This window comes from Panonychus citri, unplaced genomic scaffold, assembly GCF_014898815.1.
Source record: "Panonychus citri isolate SS breed McGregor unplaced genomic scaffold, ASM1489881v1 Contig00050, whole genome shotgun sequence".
NCBI classification, from domain to species: domain Eukaryota; kingdom Metazoa; phylum Arthropoda; class Arachnida; order Trombidiformes; family Tetranychidae; genus Panonychus; species Panonychus citri.
The window spans coordinates 1-22,892 of NW_026515455.1; the positions used below are offsets into that span (position 1 = coordinate 1).

The 22,892-nt window shown below is 35.7% G+C and overlaps 4 protein-coding genes across 7 annotated transcripts in view; 1 reads left to right on the forward strand and 3 right to left on the reverse strand.

Annotated features, from left to right (window-relative positions):
• Nucleotides 1-1,664: 1,664 nt before the first annotated feature.
• LOC128385804 (casein kinase I-like) lies at nucleotides 1,665-5,770 on the reverse strand. Its single transcript, XM_053344725.1, is given in 8 exon segments — nucleotides 1,665-2,867; nucleotides 2,870-2,883; nucleotides 3,009-3,262; nucleotides 3,589-3,908; nucleotides 4,169-4,400; nucleotides 4,471-4,619; nucleotides 4,763-4,873; nucleotides 5,406-5,770. Coding segments are annotated over 8 exon segments (1,248 nt in total). The 5' UTR covers nucleotides 5,539-5,770; the 3' UTR covers nucleotides 1,665-2,832.
• A 488-nt stretch (nucleotides 5,771-6,258) lies between these two features.
• LOC128385805 (mitochondrial glycine transporter-like) lies at nucleotides 6,259-9,314 on the reverse strand. 2 transcript variants are annotated; one of them, XM_053344727.1, is made up of 4 exons: nucleotides 9,078-9,314; nucleotides 7,483-7,616; nucleotides 7,331-7,421; nucleotides 6,259-7,245 (listed from the first exon to the last, which is right to left on the reverse strand). In XM_053344727.1, exons 1-4 carry the CDS (start codon nucleotides 9,108-9,110, stop codon nucleotides 6,580-6,582), a joined length of 924 nt encoding a protein of 307 aa, XP_053200702.1. In that variant the 5' UTR covers nucleotides 9,111-9,314; the 3' UTR covers nucleotides 6,259-6,579. The 2 variants fall into 2 exon arrangements, with proteins under 2 accessions (XP_053200702.1, XP_053200701.1); XM_053344726.1 differs by lacking the exon at nucleotides 9,078-9,314 and having other exon boundaries at nucleotides 7,483-8,605.
• A 446-nt stretch (nucleotides 9,315-9,760) lies between these two features.
• On the forward strand, nucleotides 9,761-12,364 carry LOC128385802 (glycosylphosphatidylinositol anchor attachment 1 protein-like). Its single transcript, XM_053344722.1, is given in 4 exon segments — nucleotides 9,761-10,337; nucleotides 10,408-10,921; nucleotides 11,003-11,020; nucleotides 11,023-12,364. Coding segments are annotated over 4 exon segments (1,827 nt in total). The 5' UTR covers nucleotides 9,761-9,986; the 3' UTR covers nucleotides 11,967-12,364.
• A 627-nt stretch (nucleotides 12,365-12,991) lies between these two features.
• The window catches only part of LOC128385796 (twitchin-like), a 34,686-nt gene continuing 24,785 nt past the window's right edge, over nucleotides 12,992-22,892 (reverse strand). For all 3 annotated transcript variants that reach the window (XM_053344713.1, XM_053344714.1, XM_053344715.1), the window contains 8 exons: nucleotides 22,284-22,832; nucleotides 22,146-22,220; nucleotides 14,776-21,846; nucleotides 14,400-14,696; nucleotides 14,200-14,328; nucleotides 13,918-14,115; nucleotides 13,721-13,834; nucleotides 12,992-13,642 (listed from right to left, as the gene is read on the reverse strand). In XM_053344713.1, coding sequence (XP_053200688.1) covers nucleotides 13,443-13,642; nucleotides 13,721-13,834; nucleotides 13,918-14,115; nucleotides 14,200-14,328; nucleotides 14,400-14,696; nucleotides 14,776-21,846; nucleotides 22,146-22,220; nucleotides 22,284-22,832 — 8,633 coding nt within the window. In that variant the 3' untranslated portion in view covers nucleotides 12,992-13,442. The remainder of the gene's footprint in view (nucleotides 13,643-13,720; nucleotides 13,835-13,917; nucleotides 14,116-14,199; nucleotides 14,329-14,399; nucleotides 14,697-14,775; nucleotides 21,847-22,145; nucleotides 22,221-22,283; nucleotides 22,833-22,892) is intronic.

Below are 22,892 nucleotides of genomic sequence, written 5' to 3' on the forward strand. Positions count from 1 at the left end.
CTATCATAATCCATTTGCGATTTAATCTTGAACTTTTAATGTCGAATTAGAAAAACACATAACAATTAAGAAGATCAACTCAATCCAATTGATTGCTTATGGGATGATCTTAATTGTTGAAGATAAATTGATTAAGATCAATTGCAATTAGTAAAAATGGAAGGGAAATGATCAATATCAATATTATCATTATAATTCCAATATCAGGTTGATTACATTTTAATTTGCTAATTATTTTCCGTGTTTATTGTTTTCAGAGCGGAAAAACTGATTAAGATTATTAATGAAGATTCACATTCAAATGAATACAGTCATCATCATGATTAAGAAAACACGTTGATCAACTTGGTAACAAAAAGATGATCGTGATTATTATAACAATCGTGTTGAATTATTATTTAAATACATTTTCTGGGTTAATAATCATAATAAAGATGATGATTAACTAATAGCAGAACCGGAATGCCAATTGTAATTGATTACATATTGTATATTGTGATCTGCTTAATTGGCATCATAAATTAAACTAATCATTGATTATCTAATCATCGTAAAGAAAAGCAATATTGGTTGAAGCAGAATTTGTGAATACTAATTTGTATCGAGGATCGAGAGAGAGAGAGTGGAAATCGAATTTAACTAATCAAATTGAATAGATATCAAAACGATCTCACTTTTAAATCTCTATTGATTCATCTATCGATCTAAAATCAAATCAATTATTGATGCAACTACGATGTATTTCTAATACTAATAATTGATCTGCCGAACTATTCTCTGTCATTATTAAGGAAAAATCGTAGCTAGATGATAATTGAGAAAAGCAACAAAAATTAGAGTTTTAATTATATGAATCAAAATTGATTACGAATAAGAAATAACATTTCGATACGAAAGAGAAAAGCAAACATGCATATTTAGAGATAAACAATTTGATTGATCGTTTAATTCTGATTAGTCGAATTTAATTCAACAATCAAATGCTCATTAAAATGTAAATAGAGAGAAAGTGGTTTCATTATTGTAAGCGAGTAATTGGAAATATCTTGATTATGATTAAATGTTTGAGTGTAACAATCAACATAATCTTTGGATGTTTGATTGCTAATCTTAATTGATTAGCTAAAACTATCATCTTATTTTTGGGAACTGATAAAAATAAATCTTACCAATTGATTATCGATACTTTTCAAAAGTAAATCGCATCTCAACTTAAGATTTCTCAATTATTAACAATCAGGTAAACAATTAAATCGACCTTGGATTTATAACTTCAATTATTTTCAACTCAGTTGCATCAATTTACCTGATGACCCAGTTACGAGTTTATTGACAAAGATATCAAAGGCCTCGAGGGAATGATAAATCAGTTAAATTTTCCGAAATTTAATTCTGAAATTAATTGCTTGTAATCAGAAAGTTACAATAGTAATTATATTTTTCATTCATCACTTCGTCAGGTGTTTTTCGGGTTAAGATTCAAAGAAATGATAAGTGAAAACCTACGCATTTGTGAATAATTGAAACAAACAATTAAGAAAATAGTTGATCAATCAACTTATTGAGCTCAACCTTGAATCAAAGGCAAATTTTAACCTCTAATTGTTGTTGATTAATCATGACACTTGTTGATTGGATTGAAATAATTTCTAAAATGGAAAAAGTAAATGATTGGAAACTTTAGCTTTGTTTTAATCACAGATTTTGATACAACTTTATTAATCTTGATCCAATTCTATTATTAATCGTTGACCAAAAACTGAAATCATTTACTTCAAGTCCATTAATTGTGGTACATGTATAAACCATTTGATTTGAGATCCGATAAAAGGCTTTGCAAATATCAAAAAAATTACGGTTTATGATATAATAACTGATCCATTGAGCGTCTTATCAGAGCCATGAGACTAAATTAGAAAAAGATTAATTTCTTTGTCAGGAATATGCAATTGATTCAAATCTAAACTCTCTCAAATGTTTGTAGTGTTATTTCAACGTCCATGAGCATTATTTAACTTGTGATTCCATGATGGTTGAGCTAAATTGATGAGTTCGAATTTGCTTCGCTTAAATCAATTAGAAATGATCAAGTCAATCGATGAGCTAATTCTGATACGAGCAAACATTTCGATGATCCAAATTGGTACACAGAACGAGAGCCAATATAATGTTAATCCATCCAAAGTAATGAGGTAAACGAAGTTATCTTGGTCATGATAAAGTCTCAGCTGATTTACTGTGACGATAAATTTTATTGAAAAAAACGATGAATGTGCTTGATACCAGGGCCAGTAAATTGTACAATCAACAATCAACATGACCATTTAAAATATTATCTGGTATGATAGCCCAGATATTCAAGCGTTTATCAAAGTTGTAGATTAACCTTCGCTTAGATCATTCCAAGCCTTTCGTTGAATTGATTTAAAGTTAGGATGTTACAGGTATTCTGCTTCTGGAACTTGATTTCAAAATTTACATGTTGACACTCGATCTAAGTGGACAATGAAGGATGCAGATATTTGGTCCTTTGCCGTTCCTGTTTTCATTTCTCGGATCAGAATTAGATATAAGAGGGGAAAGTAAGAATAGAAAATGAAGATGATGTGATTATGGACTGGAGAGACAGTGAAAGCGACAGTGATAGTGACAAAAGAGAATTTAAATGAAATTGGAGATAACAGGTGGAAATAGAAACAAAGAGAGAGAGAGAGAAAGAAAGAGAGGGGGAGAGAGAGCTTTAAGTCGTCACGCAGATATGAAGTCCGAGAGGGATTGATGAAAACAGATTCATTTCAGCTCAGGATTGGTGAAACTGAAATGTGCCATTAATTAATCTTTGGGTCGAGAAGATTTTTTTTTCTTTTGTAAAAACAGCAGCATCTAAAAAGAGATGAAATGAAATAATGGAAAATTAATATGAATTGATTGAGCAATTTGAATGATAGCCAAAAGAATCAGATGAAAGAAACTCTAATACACCGAATGAAGAGAAAAGGTCAAATTACTTTGTTTCCGACACAACTTCCACTTCAGCGGGATCTTGAACTTTGGATCTAGAATGACCGGTGGTTGGATCATCATTGGTTAATTCGCCATTAGTTGAGCTAACTACTTGTACGGAGCCATGTCTATCGGCTGGAGTCAAGTATTCTTTCATGGGTCCTATGTTTTTAGTGAAGTCCTTTTGTCCAATTCTGTCGCTTCTTTCATTTAGTCTAAATCTATCAGAGTCCATGCTTTTATCACCATCACCCCATTGCTTTTGAGTTCAGAGACATTTCCGCAAATGGATCCAGAGAGAGTCACCAATTGAATCAAAATAAAATAAGAAAAAAATTAATATCAGATCGAAGAGATTAGTGTTTATTTTTATACATCTTTTACAATTGATAGAAGGATATTCTTTCATGATAACTCGAAAGAGTAAACAATAAAAGTATAAAATACGAAACAAGTGGTTGGGCTGAACTCTAAATGAATCAGTCTCAACACAAACCTAAAAGGTGAAAATGAGTTGGTATCAAGGTTATCGTTAATTAGATTCGACTGTAAGATGTAAAGATTAATTCATTTTTGAACACATACTTGATTTACTGAGTGCCAATCAAATATTCCATCATCTGCAAATCCTTCTCGGTGAAATAAATCGATGAATAATTTTTTCAGGTATTCGTAGTCTGGAGTTTCAAAGAAATCCAGTCGACGAACATAACGTAAGTATGTAGCAAATTCTTCCGGAAATCCTTCACATAGAATTTCAATCGGTGTTGCTCGTTTCGTATCACCAATTTTTTGATATCTTTCTTTCAGAGTATCGGCCTTTAATCCTTGCCAAGGTAAACTTCCTCGCAAGAAATACATGAACATGTGACCAAGAGCTTCCAAATCATCTCGACGACTTTGCTCTGGAAAAGAAACAAAATTTGTCAGAATTTGGTAGGAAGTGAATTAAACTTCTGAATCCTTGGTCGAAACAAGGTCAAACTTAATCATATTTCTACAAAGTGTCAGAATTTTAACCTTTCAATCAGTTGTAACATACATAATCACTCTGCTTGAAAATTAAAAATTGTTTCCAATATAAAAGACTAAAAGCATGGCTACTCAGGTGAGTTCAATCAAAGACAACCTGTTAAGTATTTACGGATTCAAGAGGATCTCTAACCTTTGCCAAGATGTGTGTTGATACTCATGTATCTGGCAGTGCCGGTTAAACTTTTATGTTCCCGGTAAGGAATATGTTTATTTGTCTCCGGATCGATGTATTCCTTGGCCAAACCAAAGTCGATCATATGAATTACCGTCTTCTTGGAGTTTGGCCTTCCCAAGAGAAAGTTTTCTGGTTTCACGTCTCGGTAGATGAGATGCTTGGAATGAACATATTCTATTCTATTAAACTATGAGAAAAAGGAAAATAGAAAAGTCATCAAAGGTGAATGATCAAAAATCACAGAAAAATTCACATACCAATTGAAGAGCTATTTGGATGACTGTTTTTACTGAAAACCGACGCTCGCAAAGATCGAAAAGATCTTCTAAACTTGGACCCAGTAGTTCCATAACCAAGGCATTAAACTTACCACAAGGTCCAAAGTAATAGATTTTTGGAATGCCCTCTGAGAAAGAAATGACAAAAAGCTATTAGAATGGGCAATGAATCACTCACACAAATGGTAAACACATGATTGAGATTTGGGTTTTTCGTGAGTCAAACAAGGCCACAGAGAAAGAGAGAGGGAGTATTACTACAAATACTCACCATGGTTGCCAAGAAGTTTGTAGAATCTGTATTCCAAGTGCAATTGAGGAGCTTTGGTTTTCATAGCTTCCAATTTAATGGCCACATGTTCGCCAGTGTATAAATTTTTACCTAAATGGAGAAAGAGCAACAATGTTTATTCTTTGCGAAAGAAAATCGCTATTGATTGGAGACATGACTACAATCAATTTCATTTGGATTAATCTATTTCTTAAGGATCATAAATTTGATATACCGGTTGTTGTATAAATAAATAACTAGATTATGATTAGGTGGTTGTATGGAGAACAAGAGCAAGAGCAAGAGAGAGAGAGAGAATGTGGGTGATAAGAGAGGAAAAAGAGATATAAAGAGAAGGGGATGGAGTAGGAGGAAAGGAGAGGAAAAGGTGAGAGAGTAAAAGTCAAAGGCCGGAATAAAGTGAAACAAAGAACGAGGAGGAACATTAACAGGATTTCGGTGATGGGCAAGGTAAATGGTTCCTTTCTTATTCTTGATGCTCTCTTTTTCTTTCCACTTGTATGTGTGGTTCAACCATCTTCCCATTCAACCAGTTTTAGTAGAAGAGAGAAGAGGGGAGATAGAGATAAGCAGATAGCACAAAAAGGCCAAACTCCATCTTCTAGGCCTTAATCCAACTTACCTAATCTGAGTTCACCGAAATTACCGGAACCGATTTTTTTGCCCACCTTGAAATTGGGCCCGACCATGAGAGCGCCAGAGGCACCTCCAGCCACACTCGAAGAAGCTGAAGATATTCTCATTTGAGATTGCATCTGAAAACAATTCTTTCTTGATATTGACGGGGTTTCACTTTTCTTTTACTCTTTCGCGACTTTTGAGCAACCGGATAAAAAGTCTAGACGAAAACTAAACGAATGGACATTTTTCAACAGAGATTAAAATAAATCCTTGGAAACAAACAGTTTACCTGAGATTAAATTCAACTTCAACCACAAAAGAAAGAAAATAAATAAACACAATTAGACAAATTGGAAAGACAGAAAAACTCACAACACACCAACAAACCAGAGAAAATGAATGCGCCATCTCTTGGACTTTCAGCGAACATTTCTGGTTGAATTTCTTTCGACGACATTTAAACAGTTTGGTGAGTATTCTAATCTTTGATTGCGATTGATTCTATTCCTATTTAGCTCTGGATTCTGGTTGGAGTCTAGTTACCAAAGGATTTCGGCTAATTACTGTTCGTCGTCTCTATCAATCAATCGAATCATCTGGTTATCTCTTCAATGTTAAAACAACTCGAGGCGGATCCTTGATTGTCATTATCTAATCAGAAAATTGGATTAACCATTTTAGTGAAAAATACTAACCAGAAATTATTGATTGAATTTACCTTGCAAATGAAAACAGTGATAAATTGTGAAAGTGTCTTCATCCTTGTTTCAAGTTTAACATGACCAACATATAATTTAATCTACAGTCGCAATATTGATTGGGATTCGTGAATCAATAATGAGGACGCAAATCGATAAAGACTTTGACTATTCCATTTATATGAATTTATCTTCAATTAGTGAGTTTCATCAACATTTACAATGTTTCATATTGTCAATGATAACGAAATGTTCATTGTAAGTTGATTACTCCAATTAGTTTAAATGGCTCAGAGAGATTTGTCCTTTCAATAAACAATAAGATAATCAAATCGGATTGAAAATTTTGCTGCACTTTGATTTTAGTTTAATGAAAACGATAACAAATAAATAAATGGTGATTAAGTTGAAACGCTTTTTGATTAATATTATTACAGGAAATAGATTGTAAATCGAATCTAAATATTGTGATAGTAATCATTTGATTCCTATTGAACGAATACAATGTTCAAAAATAGTCCAAGTGAAAGCAGTCATGGCAGCTCTTCTCATTAATCGTGGAGTTAATCCAATAAAGAAACCAATTGATCCTTTATCTCTAAAGATAATAGCTACCGATGAACTTAATCCAGGAAATCCTTTTGGATCAAGTTGCATTCTGGTTTTAATCACATCAGCTGGATGAGTTATTATCGATGCAAAGATGCCCGAGACCAATGAACAAGTGAAATTGATGAAAGTCTCGAGGTTGGGCTGTGGATTATCATGATGATTACGTGAATTTAAACAACAATTAGCAGCATAATTTCGTAATTGACTGTAAAACATGTAATATATTCCTGAATAGGGAACATCTCTCAATATTGTTGGAAATGCTCCAGAATAAAGTCCACGAAGTCCATGCTGACTGTAGACCAATCGAAAGGCACTTGGAATACTTTTATTACTAAATTGACCACTTTCGAATTGAGTTTTAATCACAGTAACTGGAATGAGAATTGATGCCGCTAATAAACGAGCAGAAAGTCCAATAACCATCGCTTGACCAGCCGAAGGTTTTTCATCTGTAGTACAAATTAACGTTTGTAGTTGGTGGAGAGAAGCGAAATAAAGTCCAACACCAGGAATACAGCGAAGAAGCGACTAAATTTAGAAGATAATTTTCGTCAAAAATCAATCAATGAGGATACAAAGTAATCAGTTAATCACTTTGTGGATTAGAATTTACCGGAACTGTTCCTCTCCATAGACCAACTATACTTTCACTGCGAATCACATCAGAAAACGTTGTCATCAATTTTATTTTGTTAACTGTAACTCTAAAATTGTAAGTCCAATGATTAGTTTAAATTGAATGATTTAAGTAAGCAAATCACTTACCCTGAATCATGAGAATTGGCAGTTAAATATTGAACATTTTGCATTCGCGTCTTTAATAAATCCAGAGGTTGGAACAATAAAGTTGAACATGTTGAACTAAACGAGCCAACGATAAATGAACGAGCCACTGGATTCTGTTGAAGGTAATCAATTAATTTAGATGAACTTGTATCAATCATTTTCAGCAATTAACTTGTGAATAAAAGTTAACAAATTATCTGCTTCCCAACAAAGATCAAGTTGAAAAAGATTACAATCAATCCTTTCAAATACATTAATTATCAATAATTTCACAACCCACTTTGATTATTATCAATTAGATTCGTAATCAAAACTAATAGAAAGCAATTGTTAACCTTAATCACTGATTCCATCGATCACATTTCATGATTATAAGCATATTATCACCACTGATTGTTGACTATCTACTTTAAAAAACCATCATGATCATCTTATTATTGATTAATGATATTAATTAGATTTGTAGTTGATTGAATAAGTATGATAATGATAATAATTTGACTTGACAATCAACAATTATTAGCAAACAACAAAGATGTTGATCAAATCTGATTATCATTGAGTCAACTGCCACTAATTGTCCTAGATAATGAAATGAACCATATTGAAAACAACAGTTTAATGTTAATTGTGATTATCGTTTTTAGCATCTTTTAATTATCTTGATTGTTTCCATCATCAGTTATAAGCTTTTCCTGTTATTGCAGATTAAACCAGATTTGTGGTTGAAAATAATCGTCCGACTGATTGGATCAATTTAATCAATTGATTACAATCTATGACGTTTTCAGTTACAATCGAAAGATAATAAATTCTAACTCTATCGATGACTAATTATCGTGACAATTTAATCAAACAATTGCATAATAGATTGTTGGCTGATAGATTTAAGCATTTTCAGGAACTGATCAAAATTTGCGTTGACAATCTAATTGTACAAACAAGTTATTCATTGAATATGAAAATATCAAACTAATTAAACTGACTAATTGACTAATTAATAGAATTTCATCTGCTGATTATATCTAAAAGTGAAGCTCTGAATTTCGAAAAAGACTTGACCTTGTTTCGATATTTAAACTAAGATTCCATTCAAGACGATTAGTAACTAGATTAAACTGATTCGTTTCTTGTTTAACATTTAACGACGAAAAATGTAGTTGAATCAGCTCAGAAATTATCGTTTATCAAATCGCCAAAAGTTCTGCTAATGATAATTTCCAAACAAATGTAGTTGTAATCACTAATCACTTAATTACTCAAACGCTTAATCAAATTATGATTGTTAAATCATAAGTATTTTACTGTATTACTTTATTATCGTGTTTAGAATGTGGAAAAAGTTATCAGACAATTGCTACAATTAGAAAAGTTAATTGAATGGTTAACTTTAGATCTTGAATATCAAATAAGAACAATTGGAAGTTGAACCTTTCGATTTTGTAACAATTTGTGGAAAAACAAGCATAAAATCATATGAAAAAGAAACAAACATTAGTCAATTAATTAAAAGTAATTGAAAGTAGAAATTGTTGAGAAACAACAATTAGATTAACAATTAACTAAACAATTACCTGGTCGAAAAACTGTTTCACTTTAGTTTCCATTAACTAAATTGACAAAAAATGTGAACAAATGATTATGTTAGTCAATCAATAAACAAGAAATTGTAATGACAATTGGGCAACGATATCGACAATGATTAAGTCAATAAATTGGGAAGGTAACTTAAGATTAGGATAACTAAGAAATTACGTTGACAGATTAATAATAAGAATTGATTGAACCTTTCAAATGGACAAATGATTTGAAACTAAACTCACTAACTAACTGTGATCATGATAATTGCTTTATAATTATAATCTTTTATCATGAAGATGATTGTGGTATTAATCATTTGCATCGTTGGTCTTGTGTCAATTCAACGTGAGAGTTGAATGAAAATGTAAGAGTTACTTTTGATCAATCGCATTTGGTTAATTGTTACCAAGGCAAAATGATAATCGTTATTGACTACGATATAATATCATTTACAAGTATGTCCATATTTGGTGATTGTTGATCATAATCTTAATTAGAATCACAATCAGTTTTTTCATTTCAATGATCTCTGAGAAATTACTTTCACTAATCATCGGAATTTTCCTTCATCAAATTGATTCATTTGTTGATCGAAACTCAACTTTGTTAATTAGTCTCTTGATTAATGACTGATAAGCAGCCATCAATTCACAACCTGTATGATTATTTTTCCATTTTTTCTTTTAAATCTTTAGAATAATCGAATGCGATTAAAATGATGAATCTATGAGAGTAAATATGATTTTTTGGTGCGATAATTTCCGATTTTTTCAAGAAAACTCACACAGTTCAAAATTGGCGCTTCTTCGGTTTGTTGATCATCAAGCAAACAGATGTTGGTGTTTACTGACATCGGTGACACTGAGTTGGTGTTTTGAAACTGTTTCAATTGTCGATTGATCATGGGCTTATTATTTGATGAAAATAAGCAAATTCTCACCTTATTTACCAATCATTGTAATAAAATCTCCTTTTTATGTATTTGCTCTGCAATTATCGTTACTTTTACTTTGGTGTCAGAAGGATATGTCGATCCAACATATTTTAGTGAAAATGCTCTTTTACCTGGATATGTGAACCGGGAATTCAGTGCTCAGCCTTATCTTAACTCTGTGTTGACCAGACTAAAAGATGTAACAAAATCAAGACCTGGTGAATTTGTGTCTGATTGGCTCGTCAATGAATTCAATTCAATCGGTTTACATTCATATGAACACAATTACACTTTTGAATATCCTTTTGATGATAAAAAGGTAATTTTTTAGATTCCTTTTCTAGAAATCTTAAGCAGCTAATCTAATTATCTGTTTATTTTCATTTTAGATAATTAATGGCAAATCTGTTTATGCAATTCTTGAAGCTCCAAGAGCACCAAATACAGAAGCTCTGATAATATCATCCCCGTACCAATCTTCAAAAAAGTTCAATGGGAAAACTTTACCTGGCATCGGTTTGATGTTGGCGATGGCTAAATATTTTAGCAAGAAAAGTTATCTAGCTAAAGATGTAATATTCTTGATTTCTGGTCAAGAGATTGGATTCCAGGCATGGCTCGATTCTTACCATGAAGTTTACTCATCACCTGTTTTAACTTCTGGTTATCTGACAGCTAAGAGGCCCATACAAGCAGCCGTTAATTTACAAATTGATGATGAAGATATCACTCAATTGGAGATTGAGATTGAAGGAATCAACGGCCAGTTACCCAATTTAGATTTGTTCAATGTCGCCGTGGAATTAGCAACCAGAGAATCGATAACGCCAACATTTCATGGAAAATCGCATCCTTTCTCAACAGACTTTTATCAAGTTTCCCAAAATTATGCTTTAACAACAGGTAAACCATTTTCTCTGTTTACATTTTTTTGCCACAATACTAATCAACAAATGATTGATAATATTTTTAATTTTATCTCAGCTTCTATGATGATTTCCCAAGGAAAACAAAATCAACAGGACTTCATGGTATTTTTCAAAAATATGCAATCCAAGCAATTACCTTGAAAGGGATCGGTCAGAATTCTGGAAACAAACAAGATGATTACCTTTCTGTTCCTTTTTATGTTGTTGGTCGAGTTGTTGAAGGTGTTTTTCGAAGTCTCAACAATTTATTGGAGAGATTTAATCGTTCGTATTGGTTTTACTTGCTACCTTCAACCCGTCGGTACATTTCCATAGGCTATTACATGATTCCATTCGGGCTGCTGGTGATACCTTTGCTATTCAAAGCCTTAAATATTTATTTGAAAATGAATCTGGATAGTTGCCATGATGAATCGGGGTCTTTATGGGCTGCGTTGCCTTTCAACTTTTATTGTCACGTTTGTGGATTTCTGGTCGCGTCTTTGCCGTTCTTTCTACAAAGATTTGCTTGGATTTACCAAAGCCATAATCTAGCTTTTAAAGAGGCCATTTATTATTCTTTAATTGTTTCCTCACTATTGTTCATCTTTAATCCTCTGGTCAAGCTGAACAAAAACTCAATCGAACTTCTGAAAGCAAGGCAGTGTGTCACTCTCATAAATTTGGCTTTAATTCTATCATGTTTATCTCTTTTTAATATTTCTTTGGCTCTTTTCCTTACCATCCTTATGATGCCCATTGCTTACATTTGTGTTTCTCTTCCAAACAATTTGCTTAGAAAACTTTTTTCACCATTGGTGTTTCTCATTCATCCTCTATCAATAAGTTATCTTTGTATACTTGGTACATCATTATGGTTCAATTCTCAATTGGACATTACCTCTCATATTCAACAGTCTTTTCAGAATCATAAATCGTTGCTACTTGGTCAACTGGAGGATTGGTACATTTATGGAAATTGGACTTATCTCTTTGGTTCTGCTTTTCTCTTCCCAATCTGGCTTCAAATTATTGATTGAATTTACCTTGCAAATGAAAACAGTGATAAATTGTGAAAGTGTCTTCATCCTTGTTTCAAGTTTAACATGACCAACATATAATTTAATCTACAGTCGCAATATTGATTGGGATTCGTGAATCAATAATGAGGACGCAAATCGATAAAGACTTTGACTATTCCATTTATATGAATTTATCTTCAATTAGTGAGTTTCATCAACATTTACAATGTTTCATATTGTCAATGATAACGAAATGTTCATTGTAAGTTGATTACTCCAATTAGTTTAAATGGCTCAGAGAGATTTGTCCTTTCAATAAACAATAAGATAATCAAATCGGATTGAAAATTTTGCTGCACTTTGATTTTAGTTTAATGAAAACGATAACAAATAAATAAATGGTGATTAAGTTGAAACGCTTTTTGATTAATATTATTACAGGAAATAGATTGTAAATCGAATCTAAATATTGTGATGGTAATCATTTGATTCCTATTGAACGAATACAATGTATAATGATATTCATTATTTATCAATAATCCAAAACTTGGTCTTAATCTCAATGAAATTTAATCCGTTCAATTATATTGATTGTTCATTTTTCCATTTACCTTTTTTTCTTGTTTCTCTTATTTTAATCAACTTGAGTTGTGTTCTTTTGTCCAATAAACTGTTGATTTATAATTAAGGTAAATTGTAAAGTAAATCAACTAATACTCTACATTAGTTGTTTTATAATTTAACAATCAAACAGTAAAAGTTGGTTGTGGTAATTAAAAGTATCGAGATTCTGATCATCATCTTCGTTCCCATTATCATAGAGAACGATGAAGACGAAGATGATGATGAGCGAGAAGATGATCGGATAATAGATACTAATTGAGTTTAAGTGTCACAATTAAGGTTAATTATTTCTTTGCTTTTTTCACTTTCATTTCAAGTCTGAATTTAAATTTTTATGACACATGAAAGGTAAGAGTAAAAGTAGATGACCATTGGTCACTAACACAAGGTTGGTAATGACAGAGACTCAAACAATGAAATTGTTTATTTGCCAAATGAAAATGTGATATTTATTGAAAATTGAAGGATATTAATCAAGTTTAGTTGAGCCATTAACATAATTGAATTAATGAAGTCATTAACTTTTGTTTACAATTTAGATAATAATGACAATTATATTGGTCTATGCTTAACTATCGGTAAATTATCCTTAAGGATGAAAAAACATTAACTTTTTTAAGCATAATTAGACTCCAATGATTTCACAATTCAATGATTGAGCTTGATTGAGATGATTGTCTTTGTTGTTGTTTCTTCAATCTAACAAATGATTGTGATGATGACATGAGATTATGAATGGATGTGAAATTGTGGATGATGAAATAATTTGCGAAATAGGGAGAGAGGGAGAGAGAGAAAGTTAAAGATTAAGATAATCAATGATTAACACACAAATTAACAATTAAGGGAAGGGATTAGAAAGAGATCAAATTATTCATCGTCAGTGACAACATTTAAAGCGACAGTTGCATTCGTTTCCCCGGTGGGGTCCGTTAATTTGACCGAAAACTGTCCAATGTCCGTAAGTAGGGTTGCTGGAAGTGCCAGTGAATACTTTTTCGGACTTTCTTTGGTCATTTTATGATGACTACTTGTCTCGGAGATTATTTTACCATCCTGGAACCATTGAGCTGAGAATAGATTGAGAAAAATTCAAGGATGAGTCTCGTAATTAACTTTAAATGATCATTTGACAAGTGTAAATTTACCTGATGTAACGGCCTTTTTAGTTTCGACGGTGAAATTTGCAGATTTACCTAATTGAACGGTTACCGATTGTGGAAAGGTAACAATTTCTGGACCTTTGATTTCCTCTTCAGGAACTGAATTGAAACAAAGTCATAGCAAATGATTAGATAATTGAACACTTAGAACCAGTTAATTGCTCTGAGAATTATATATTTACCGATAACTTGGAGAGTGCAACTTGAAAAGGCTTCGCCAGATTCATTGAATGCCTCGCAGGTATAAGTTCCGGCATCTTCCGGATAAATTTCAGTCACAATTAAATAATAATCATCTCCATCATTCTTATATTGGAAATCTTTGCTTGGTTTAATTTCCTTGTCGTTGTGAAGCCAAATTACTTCAAATTTAGTTGAGCCTTTGAAGAGGGAAAACAATCAATCAATTAATATTAAGCTTCTAGTTGAACAATTAGTTAATTGTTCATGTGAAAATATCTTACCTTTAACTGTAAATTTAAGGGTAACATCTTTATCTCCATCTTTGGTGATCATACTTTTCAGATGAGAAATGATTCTTGGTGAACCCTTAGCAGAACCTTGTTTAGCCCCAGGCGTTGGATTTGGCATAGCTAAAGAAATGGATCATTTTTTATATATTGAAATTGTCTGTTATATTAAAGTTAATTCAGTTATAACTTACGGATAACAGTTAATTTGCATTTAGTTGTTACTGTTCCTTGTGAATTTGTTGCTTTACAAACATATTCACCTTCATCTTCAGGGAAAACCTCACCAATGGCCAATGAAGCGACTCCGTTTTTATATTTAAGATCAATAATATCGGACGATCTTAATATCTCATCATTTTTACTCCATTCTACCTGAGGTTCTGGGACACCCTTAATGCTACATTTCAATAGTAATGAGTCTCCATCTTTAATCTCCAGGTCTGATAGTTTCTCCATAAATTCTGGTATACTTTCAGCATCTTCGGGTACTAATCAAGTGAGAGAGAATAAGAGATGGTAATCATTAAATTTCATCTTCCATTAATTAGATTATTCAATTCAACTTACATGCTAAATCTTTGGTTCGAGTTCTGGAAGGACTGATATCACCTGATTCACTTTCACCGTAACGTTTTGCTACGGGCTTTTTAAGTGTCATATCAGGACTCGCTGCAGAGAGTGGAGTGACACTTCTGATGGGCGAGGGTGCAGAGTGACCTCCAACACCACTACCACCACCACCACTGCCTAATGAACTTGCTGGTGACAATCTTGTCTTAAAATCTGACGATGTTGATTTATAATCACTTTTATGTTTCTGATGAGATGAGGACGATGTCGATTTAAAATCTGATTTGTGGCTTGAAGATGATAAATAATCTCGATGAGCAGTTGTTGATGAGGATGTGGTTACCTTTGTAAACTTATTTGAATATTGATTATCACTAGTTGTTGATGATGAACTTGAATATGTTGATCCGGCTTTTTTCACGGTTGAATAATTGGCTGAGGAAGTGTAATCCTTTTTATAGCCCGAGGAGGAAGTGTGATGATGATGATAACCGGTTGATGAAGATGTGGAGGTGGCGGAGTGGGGAACAGGTAAATCATTGATAAACGAGCCCATCGGTGAAGCTATGGAAGGTGCTTTATGAGCTGCTGTCGGTTTAGGGCCAGAAACAACCGGTGCCCCAGGCGGTGGGCCTACTTTACGTTTTTCAACGATTACCTGGCAAGAGCTTTCGGCTTCACCAAGCGAATTAGTTGCCGTTACCGTATATTTACCGGCATCTTCTAAGGTACATGATTGAATGTCACAGGTAATAACACCCGCTGCATGGGTCATTGTGTAATCATATTTGGACAATTCTTTGCCATCTTTAAACCATCGGATCTCTGGTGGTGGTTTACCCTGTAAACAGGCCAATAGTTTCACTCCAATGCCACTTTGAATCACTCGAGGTCTCAAATGGAATGTGAAAACTGGCCCACAATCAGGTTCATCGAGCCACAATGGAGGAGGTGGATCTCGACGACGTACTTTGGGCTCATCTAGGCGAACCTGGGGTATATCCAGGGGTTTAGATTGGACGTTTAAGAAAACGGGCTCTTCTCTCCAACCATAAGTATTTTCAGCACGAATAATGTATTCACCTCGATCGTCAAGTTTACAACGATTAATGATGAATGTAAAATCGTGACCTTCGTATCTCTTCATGTATTTAACACTTTGCTTCAGTTCAGAGTTATCATGATACCAGGCGAGTGTAACTGGTGCTGCAGCGATGACCCGACAGAAAAATTTGGCCGCTTGACCTTCATAGGCAAAGGTTGACTGTGGACGGATAACAAATCGAGGGGCAGCTTCACGACGATCGATGTAAGTCTCATGGATTTTGTATCTTTCTTCGTGTAATTTACGAAGTGACGAATAATTTGAAATATGACCAATTGGTAAAAGAACTGACCACCAATAGTCACCATATTTGGCACGAATTCGATCACGAATTGGAACATATTTTCTATTTGGTATGGGTGTCGTTCCACCGGTGGTTCCTTTAAGCCAAGCGTGTTCTAAACACTCATGGGCAGTTAAACGTTTCTCCTTGTGTCGAGTTAATAATTTACGAATAAAATCTTTAGCCTCTGATGAGATGTTTCTAAAAGCGTCTTCATCGAAATCCCAATCACAGGCTTTCACATTTTTCAGTGTCTCAATGTCATTGTCACCAGCGAAAGGTGATAAACCCGAAAGTAGAACATAAGCCAAAACGCCAACAGCCCACATGTCGGTGTAAAATCCAACTGGTTCCCGTTCAACGATCTCTGGTGCAGCAAATTCAGCGGTTCCAGTTGATATTTTGATTACTTCGTTTGGATCAAGTTTAGCGGCCAAACCAAAGTCGATGATTTTAACGGCCGATGAATTTTTGGTCTGGCACATTATATTTTCTGGTTTCAAGTCGAGATGGATAATGTTTTTCTCGTGCATATGCTTTACACCCTCGCAAATTTGTCTCATATAATTGATAACCTCTGCTTCCGACATGTGATAACCTTCCGTTGTAATGCGCTCGAAAAGTTCACCCCCTGACATGAACTCGTAAATTAAGATCATTTCATCATCATCTTCGAAGGCATCGTGTAAACGGATCAACTTATTGTGATGAAGTTGATTCATTATATCAATTTCTTTACGAATAACTGATTTCTCGTAAGGATGAGCCACTGGAATGAATTTAGCGGCAAATATTTGACCTGATCGTTTCTCTCGGCACCTATGGACAACTCCAAATGCACCGGTACCAATTTCCTCCAAGACATCATAGAAATCGTAAATAGACGAAGTCTTAATATCAACTGGACCTTGGAATTTGATCTCTTCCGTTACAAATTGATCGTAATTGGTTATTTTACCTTCATCTTTACCTCGAACCTTTCGTCCATGAGCATCGGTTAACCAATGGCGTTTCTTTAATTTATCCTTTTCGCTTGGTCGTGTACGAATCACTGAGGTCACATCGGAAGGTTCACTTCGTCCGTAAATGTTTTCAGCGTACACACGGAATTCATATTCTTTTTCAGGATTTAACCCGGTGACCTGGTGAAGGGTAAATCGGGTATTGGCACAACGAACCCAAGTTGACATTGTTGGTTCTTTCTTCTCGATCATATAAGTTGTTATCGAACTGCCACCATCCCAAGCCGGTGGTTTCCATGACATGGTGATAAATTCATCGCCCACTGTCTCAACTGTCGGGAATCTTGGCGGATCAGGTCGATCAGAAATCGATACTTTGATTACCGCTGAATCAGAACCAAGTTCATTTTCTGCTTTAATCGAGTAAAGTCCATTGTCTTCCCGTGATGCATCGCGAATCACAAGGATCGCGTGTCTTTCCTTAATTTGTACATCAAAATGAGCACCCGATTCGATTTCCTCACCTTCTTTAAACCACTTGATCTTTGGCTTAGGAAAACCAGTGAAAGGAATTTTAATGATCACATTTTCTCCGCGATCAAAACAGGCCATTTCCTTGAAACGAGGTGGTACATGGATTTTAGGTGCTGTTTTAATGATCAGTTCACCTCTTGAGGTTCGAACACCACCTTTGTTGGTCGCTCGACAAGTGTACTCGTCGGCATCCTCACCATACACATTAGATATTCCCAGAATGTAATTGTCTCCGTCTTTTAAGATGGCATATTTGCCACCATCGTGAATTTCTCGAGCTCCCTTGTACCAGGTCACATGAGGTGTTGGCGTTCCCGTTATTGTACAAGTAAATTGAGCCGATTTATTTTCAATAACCATAACATTTTTTAAGGGCGTTACGAATTCGGGTGGAACCGCTGCTTGGGGATCTTTAATCTTAACCGACCCGGATGCTTGAGATGGAGGTGAATTTCCGGCCTCATTAACGGCAAATACACGGAACTCATATTGACGATCTTCTATCAGATTACTAATGTTTATTTGAGTTGGATGACAAAGAGACATCGAGTTGACTGGTTGCCAACCTTGAGTACCAACTTCCCGTTTCTCGATGAGATAACCAAGAATTCTTGACCCTCCGTCTGATTCTGGTTTGGCCCATGAGAGATTAACAAAATCACCACCAACCTCGGTAACATTTGGTATTCCTGGTGCCGAAGGTGGATCAAAGGGTAATTTGGCAATGATCGGTTTATCACCGACCAATGGAATACTTTGACCATTCTCATTAACGGCCATTACACGGAATAAATATTCCCCATTTTGTGTCAATCCCTGGACGACGGTTGATGTATCCCGACACATGGATGCAACTGTGACCCATTGTCCCATTGAAGTTTCCTTTCGTTCAATAACGTAATGTGTCACCTTACAACCACCATTGTGAGTCGGTGGTCGCCAGGAAAGAGCGGCCGAATGAGCGGTAACATCGGCAACTCCCAATGGACCAACAGGTGGACCAGGTAAACCAGTGACCATTAAAATGAAATTGGCATCAGCTGAACCAGAATCATTTTTAACAACCAACTTGTATTTACCTTGATCACCTTTGGCCACATCACGGACAAAAATGATCGCATAATCGTCAAACAAAGTGACCTTAAGATGATCACTTTCTGATATTTCAAGTCCATCCTTATAAAGAGTAACCTCAAATGGACTTGACCCACTGAAGTAAATTTTAACTTTACCGTTATCATGTTCGGGGAAGAAAACTTCCTCTGGACATCTCAGGATCGAGGGTGGGGACGCGATCTTAAGTAAAGCTGAACAACGATCTGAACCAAGGGGATTTGTCACCTCGCAAGTATAAGTGCCTTCGTCTACTTCGAGAACTTCATCAAACACCAATCGGTAAACACCTTCGCCATCGTCAAGAGCACGAATTCGTGTTCCAAGTAAGACCTCAACTCCGTTTTTAAGCCAACGAGCCTTTGGAACGGGTTTACCCATAGCCTCACATTCAAATCGTAAAGTACCCTTGAGATTGGCGTTTTTATTGAACAATTTACGAACAAATTCAGGTTTAACACCGTCTGCAATATCGGTAACCTTAACGGGCTGTGCAAGAGCACATGGTTCACTTTTACCAGCCGCGTTCACAGCGGACACTTGGAATTCATATTCATTGTTTTCAATCAAATTTAAAACTGTATACTGACAATCAAGGCAACCATACTCGTTGACCTTAATCCAATAGGTTGATCCTTTTTCCCGTCTTTCGACAACGTAAGCGCTAATCTTTGATCCACCATCAGATTTAGGTTTATTCCAGGCCAGGTCAACATATGATTTACCAACTTTGGTGATGTGAAGATTTTGTGGTGGTGAGGGAACACTAAATTTAGGTCGAGTTTTAATAAGACCCGAGGATTCACTTGGTTTTGAAAATCCAGCGGCATTTTTGGCCTTGACTCGGAACTCATAGTCACGACCTTCAATAAGTCCAGAAGCGATCCAAGTTGTTTCTCTAATCAAGAATGGATTTGAGGCCAACCAGCGTCCATCGGTTGGGTCACGATATTCAACTTGGTAACCCTGAATCTTAGAGCCGCCATCGTGGAGAGGACGTTCATACGATAGGGTCACGTCATTTGGTCCAATATCGGTTATGTTTGGTTTACCCGGTGGATCGGGTACATCGAATGGGAATTTAGCGGTTATGGGTCCATCGGTTTCTAATGGTATTGAAATACCGTATTGATTTTCAGCACTCACACGGAAGTTGTACTTTTTGTTCATCTCGAGTCCCATCACATTATAATGACACGTGCGACAGAATGAACTCAACTTGGTCCAAATTTTGGTAACCATATCTTGTTTCTCGACGACATAATTAGTTATTGGACTTCCACCATCATCGAGTGGAGGTCGCCACGAGATGCTACAAGTCTCTGGTGTTATATCAAACACGTCCAGTGGTCCTTGAGGTGGACCTGGTTTATCAACGACTTGAACTCGACATGTACAAGAATCAGTTCCCTCTGGATTGGATAATCGTAGTGTGTATCCGCCAGAGTCTGTTCGTTTGGCCTTTTTATTTGTCAATATGGTAAAGGCTACATTGACCTCTGAATAGACGCGATCGTCGGGTACCACAATTGTACCATTGATAAGCCATTCAGCTTTTGGCAATGGATAACCATTGAAAGGAACTCGAATGTTAAACTGTTCACCAGCCATGACAACCAAGTCTCGAAGATGGAAACCAGAATCGATCTTCGGAGGACAAGCGGCATGTCGAGCGAAAATACCATCTGAAGCCTCGCTAAATGCACCTTGACCAGCAGCGTTTACTGCGGCCACTCGGAATTCGTATTCACCATTTTCTTGAAGGCCACCGACACGATGATTGAGTTCAGGAACTGGGTTAGGATTAACTCGAGTCCAGCCTTTTTCACCGACCTTACGTTTCTCGATGACATATCCAATGATTGGTGATCCACCATCGTCTCGAGGTTTGGACCAACCAATTGTAATCGAGTCGGGAGATGTCTCAAGACTTCGAGGAATTCCTGGAGCGGAAGGTGGATCAAATGGTAGTTTCGCTAAAATGGGCTCAGCGGTTTGTGCTGGATCACTTGTACCATACTGATTCTCAGCCATCACTCGGAAATCGTAAGATTTACCAATGGTTAAGTTACGAACTCGTATATCGGTACCAGAAGCGAAACTAGAAATTCGTGACCAAGCGGTTGAACCAACTTCACGTTTTTCGACAACATAATTGGTAATTTCGGCACCACCATCATCTTTAGGTGGAGACCAGAGAAGAGTCAAACTATCACCGTCAACATCCTCACCTCGCACATTTTGTGGTGGCCCAGGTCGATCGAGGACTTTGACATTCAACGAAACCGAATCAGTACCACATGGATTTTTCAATGTTACCATATAACGTCCAGTGTCATCACGTTTAGCCGATGAACAAGCGAGTAGCACGTAGTCATCGCCGACCTTGGACATTAACCGTTTATCGTCCTCATCGATCGGTTTATCTTCATTCACCCAATGAGCGGTTGGTTTAGGGAAACCGACATATGGCACTTTGATCACGAACTCTTGTCCCGCTTTAACGGTAATGTCTTTGACTCCGGAAGCATCGATTCGAGGTCGATCTGGTTGTGGTTCCATCTTGGTGAGAGCGGATGGAGCTGAAGGTGGACTTTCACCCATCTCGTTAACGGCAACAACTCGGAATTCATATTCCTCACCCTCTTTAAGTCCAGAAACCATTAAGTTGGTATCCGGAACCGGAACTTCATTACAAGCTTCAAACTCTTTAGCTCCTTTCAAACGTTTCTCTACAATATAACCAATTATTTTTGCTCCACCATCGTCTTTAGGTTTACGCCATCGCACCCGACATCCAATCGTTGCACCAACACGAGTGATATCAGTCACTTCAATTGGACCTTCTGGTGATGAAGGTACATCGATAACGGTCACTTGAATAGTAACCTGATCTTTACCCGAACTATTCACAGCAGTGACGACATATTTTCCTGAATCGGATCTCTTTGAATTTCGAATGGTCAGTTTAGTGTTGTAATCAACATTTTCCAAATTAAAGTGGTCATCTCCACGAATTCCTTGATCATTAAGTGTCCAAGTTACAGTTGGAGCGGGTTCACCGATTACGTCTGGTCAATAATAAGACACAAACAATTAGGAACATCGAACAGTAAAAAAATAATGAATTGTAACTTATCTTCAGAGTTTACAATTAACTCATTGGATTAGATTTTGATGCAAATGATTAATTATTAATAATTCATCCAAATCCTAATCAGGATAATTACTTATCGACAGTTAGCTCATGCAAATTTAAAAAAAAGTCATTATTAGTAATCGATTTGGGAACTTTTTAAGATGAAAAATTGATTAATAATGAAGAGGAAAATCGTGCAATCCAATTAGATAAATACAATAATTAACTAACCTGCATTGAAACGAATCGTTTGTCCAGCACTGATCTTCAAATCTTTAAGATTCTTTCGATCAATTTGAGGTGCAACTGTAGAATAAAATAGTAATTAGTAAAAATTGATTGATTCGAAAAATTTTTTATTCAACTTACGATATCTCGCTTTGGCAAGAATTGTATTGGAGGGTAAACTTGGCTCTCCTGGTCCCGCTTTGTTATGAGCAATAACCCGGAATTGATATTCTTTACCTTCCATTAGGAAAGGTACAGTTCCTTTACAAACGGAACCAGGAACCTCGACAGCATCTGTCCATTTGGTTGAGCCTTTTTCTTTCTTTTGGATTGTATAGTGAGATATTGGAACTCCTCCATCAGTAGCTGGACTTTCCCATTTGAGGTCAACATGATCAGCAGCCCAATCAGTTGCTTCGGGCTTACCTGGTTGACCAGGAGGTGAGAATGGATCCTTGGCAGTGATTGGTGCAAGAGTTTGTAATGGTTCAGATTCACCTTCCTTATTAACAGCCTTCACTCGGAATGAATAATCTTTGCCCGGAGTTAATCCAGTTACATCGAATTCTGGTAAAAATGTTTTACCGATTGGAACCCAAGAGCCAGTGTCAGGGTCGAGCTTTTCGACCACATAACCATCAAGAGGAATTCCTCCGTCGTCCTTTGGCTTATTCCATTTTAATTTACATCCTGTCAATCAAAATCGAAAGATATCCAATCAGAATCAATCAATCAATCAATTGGTTAACT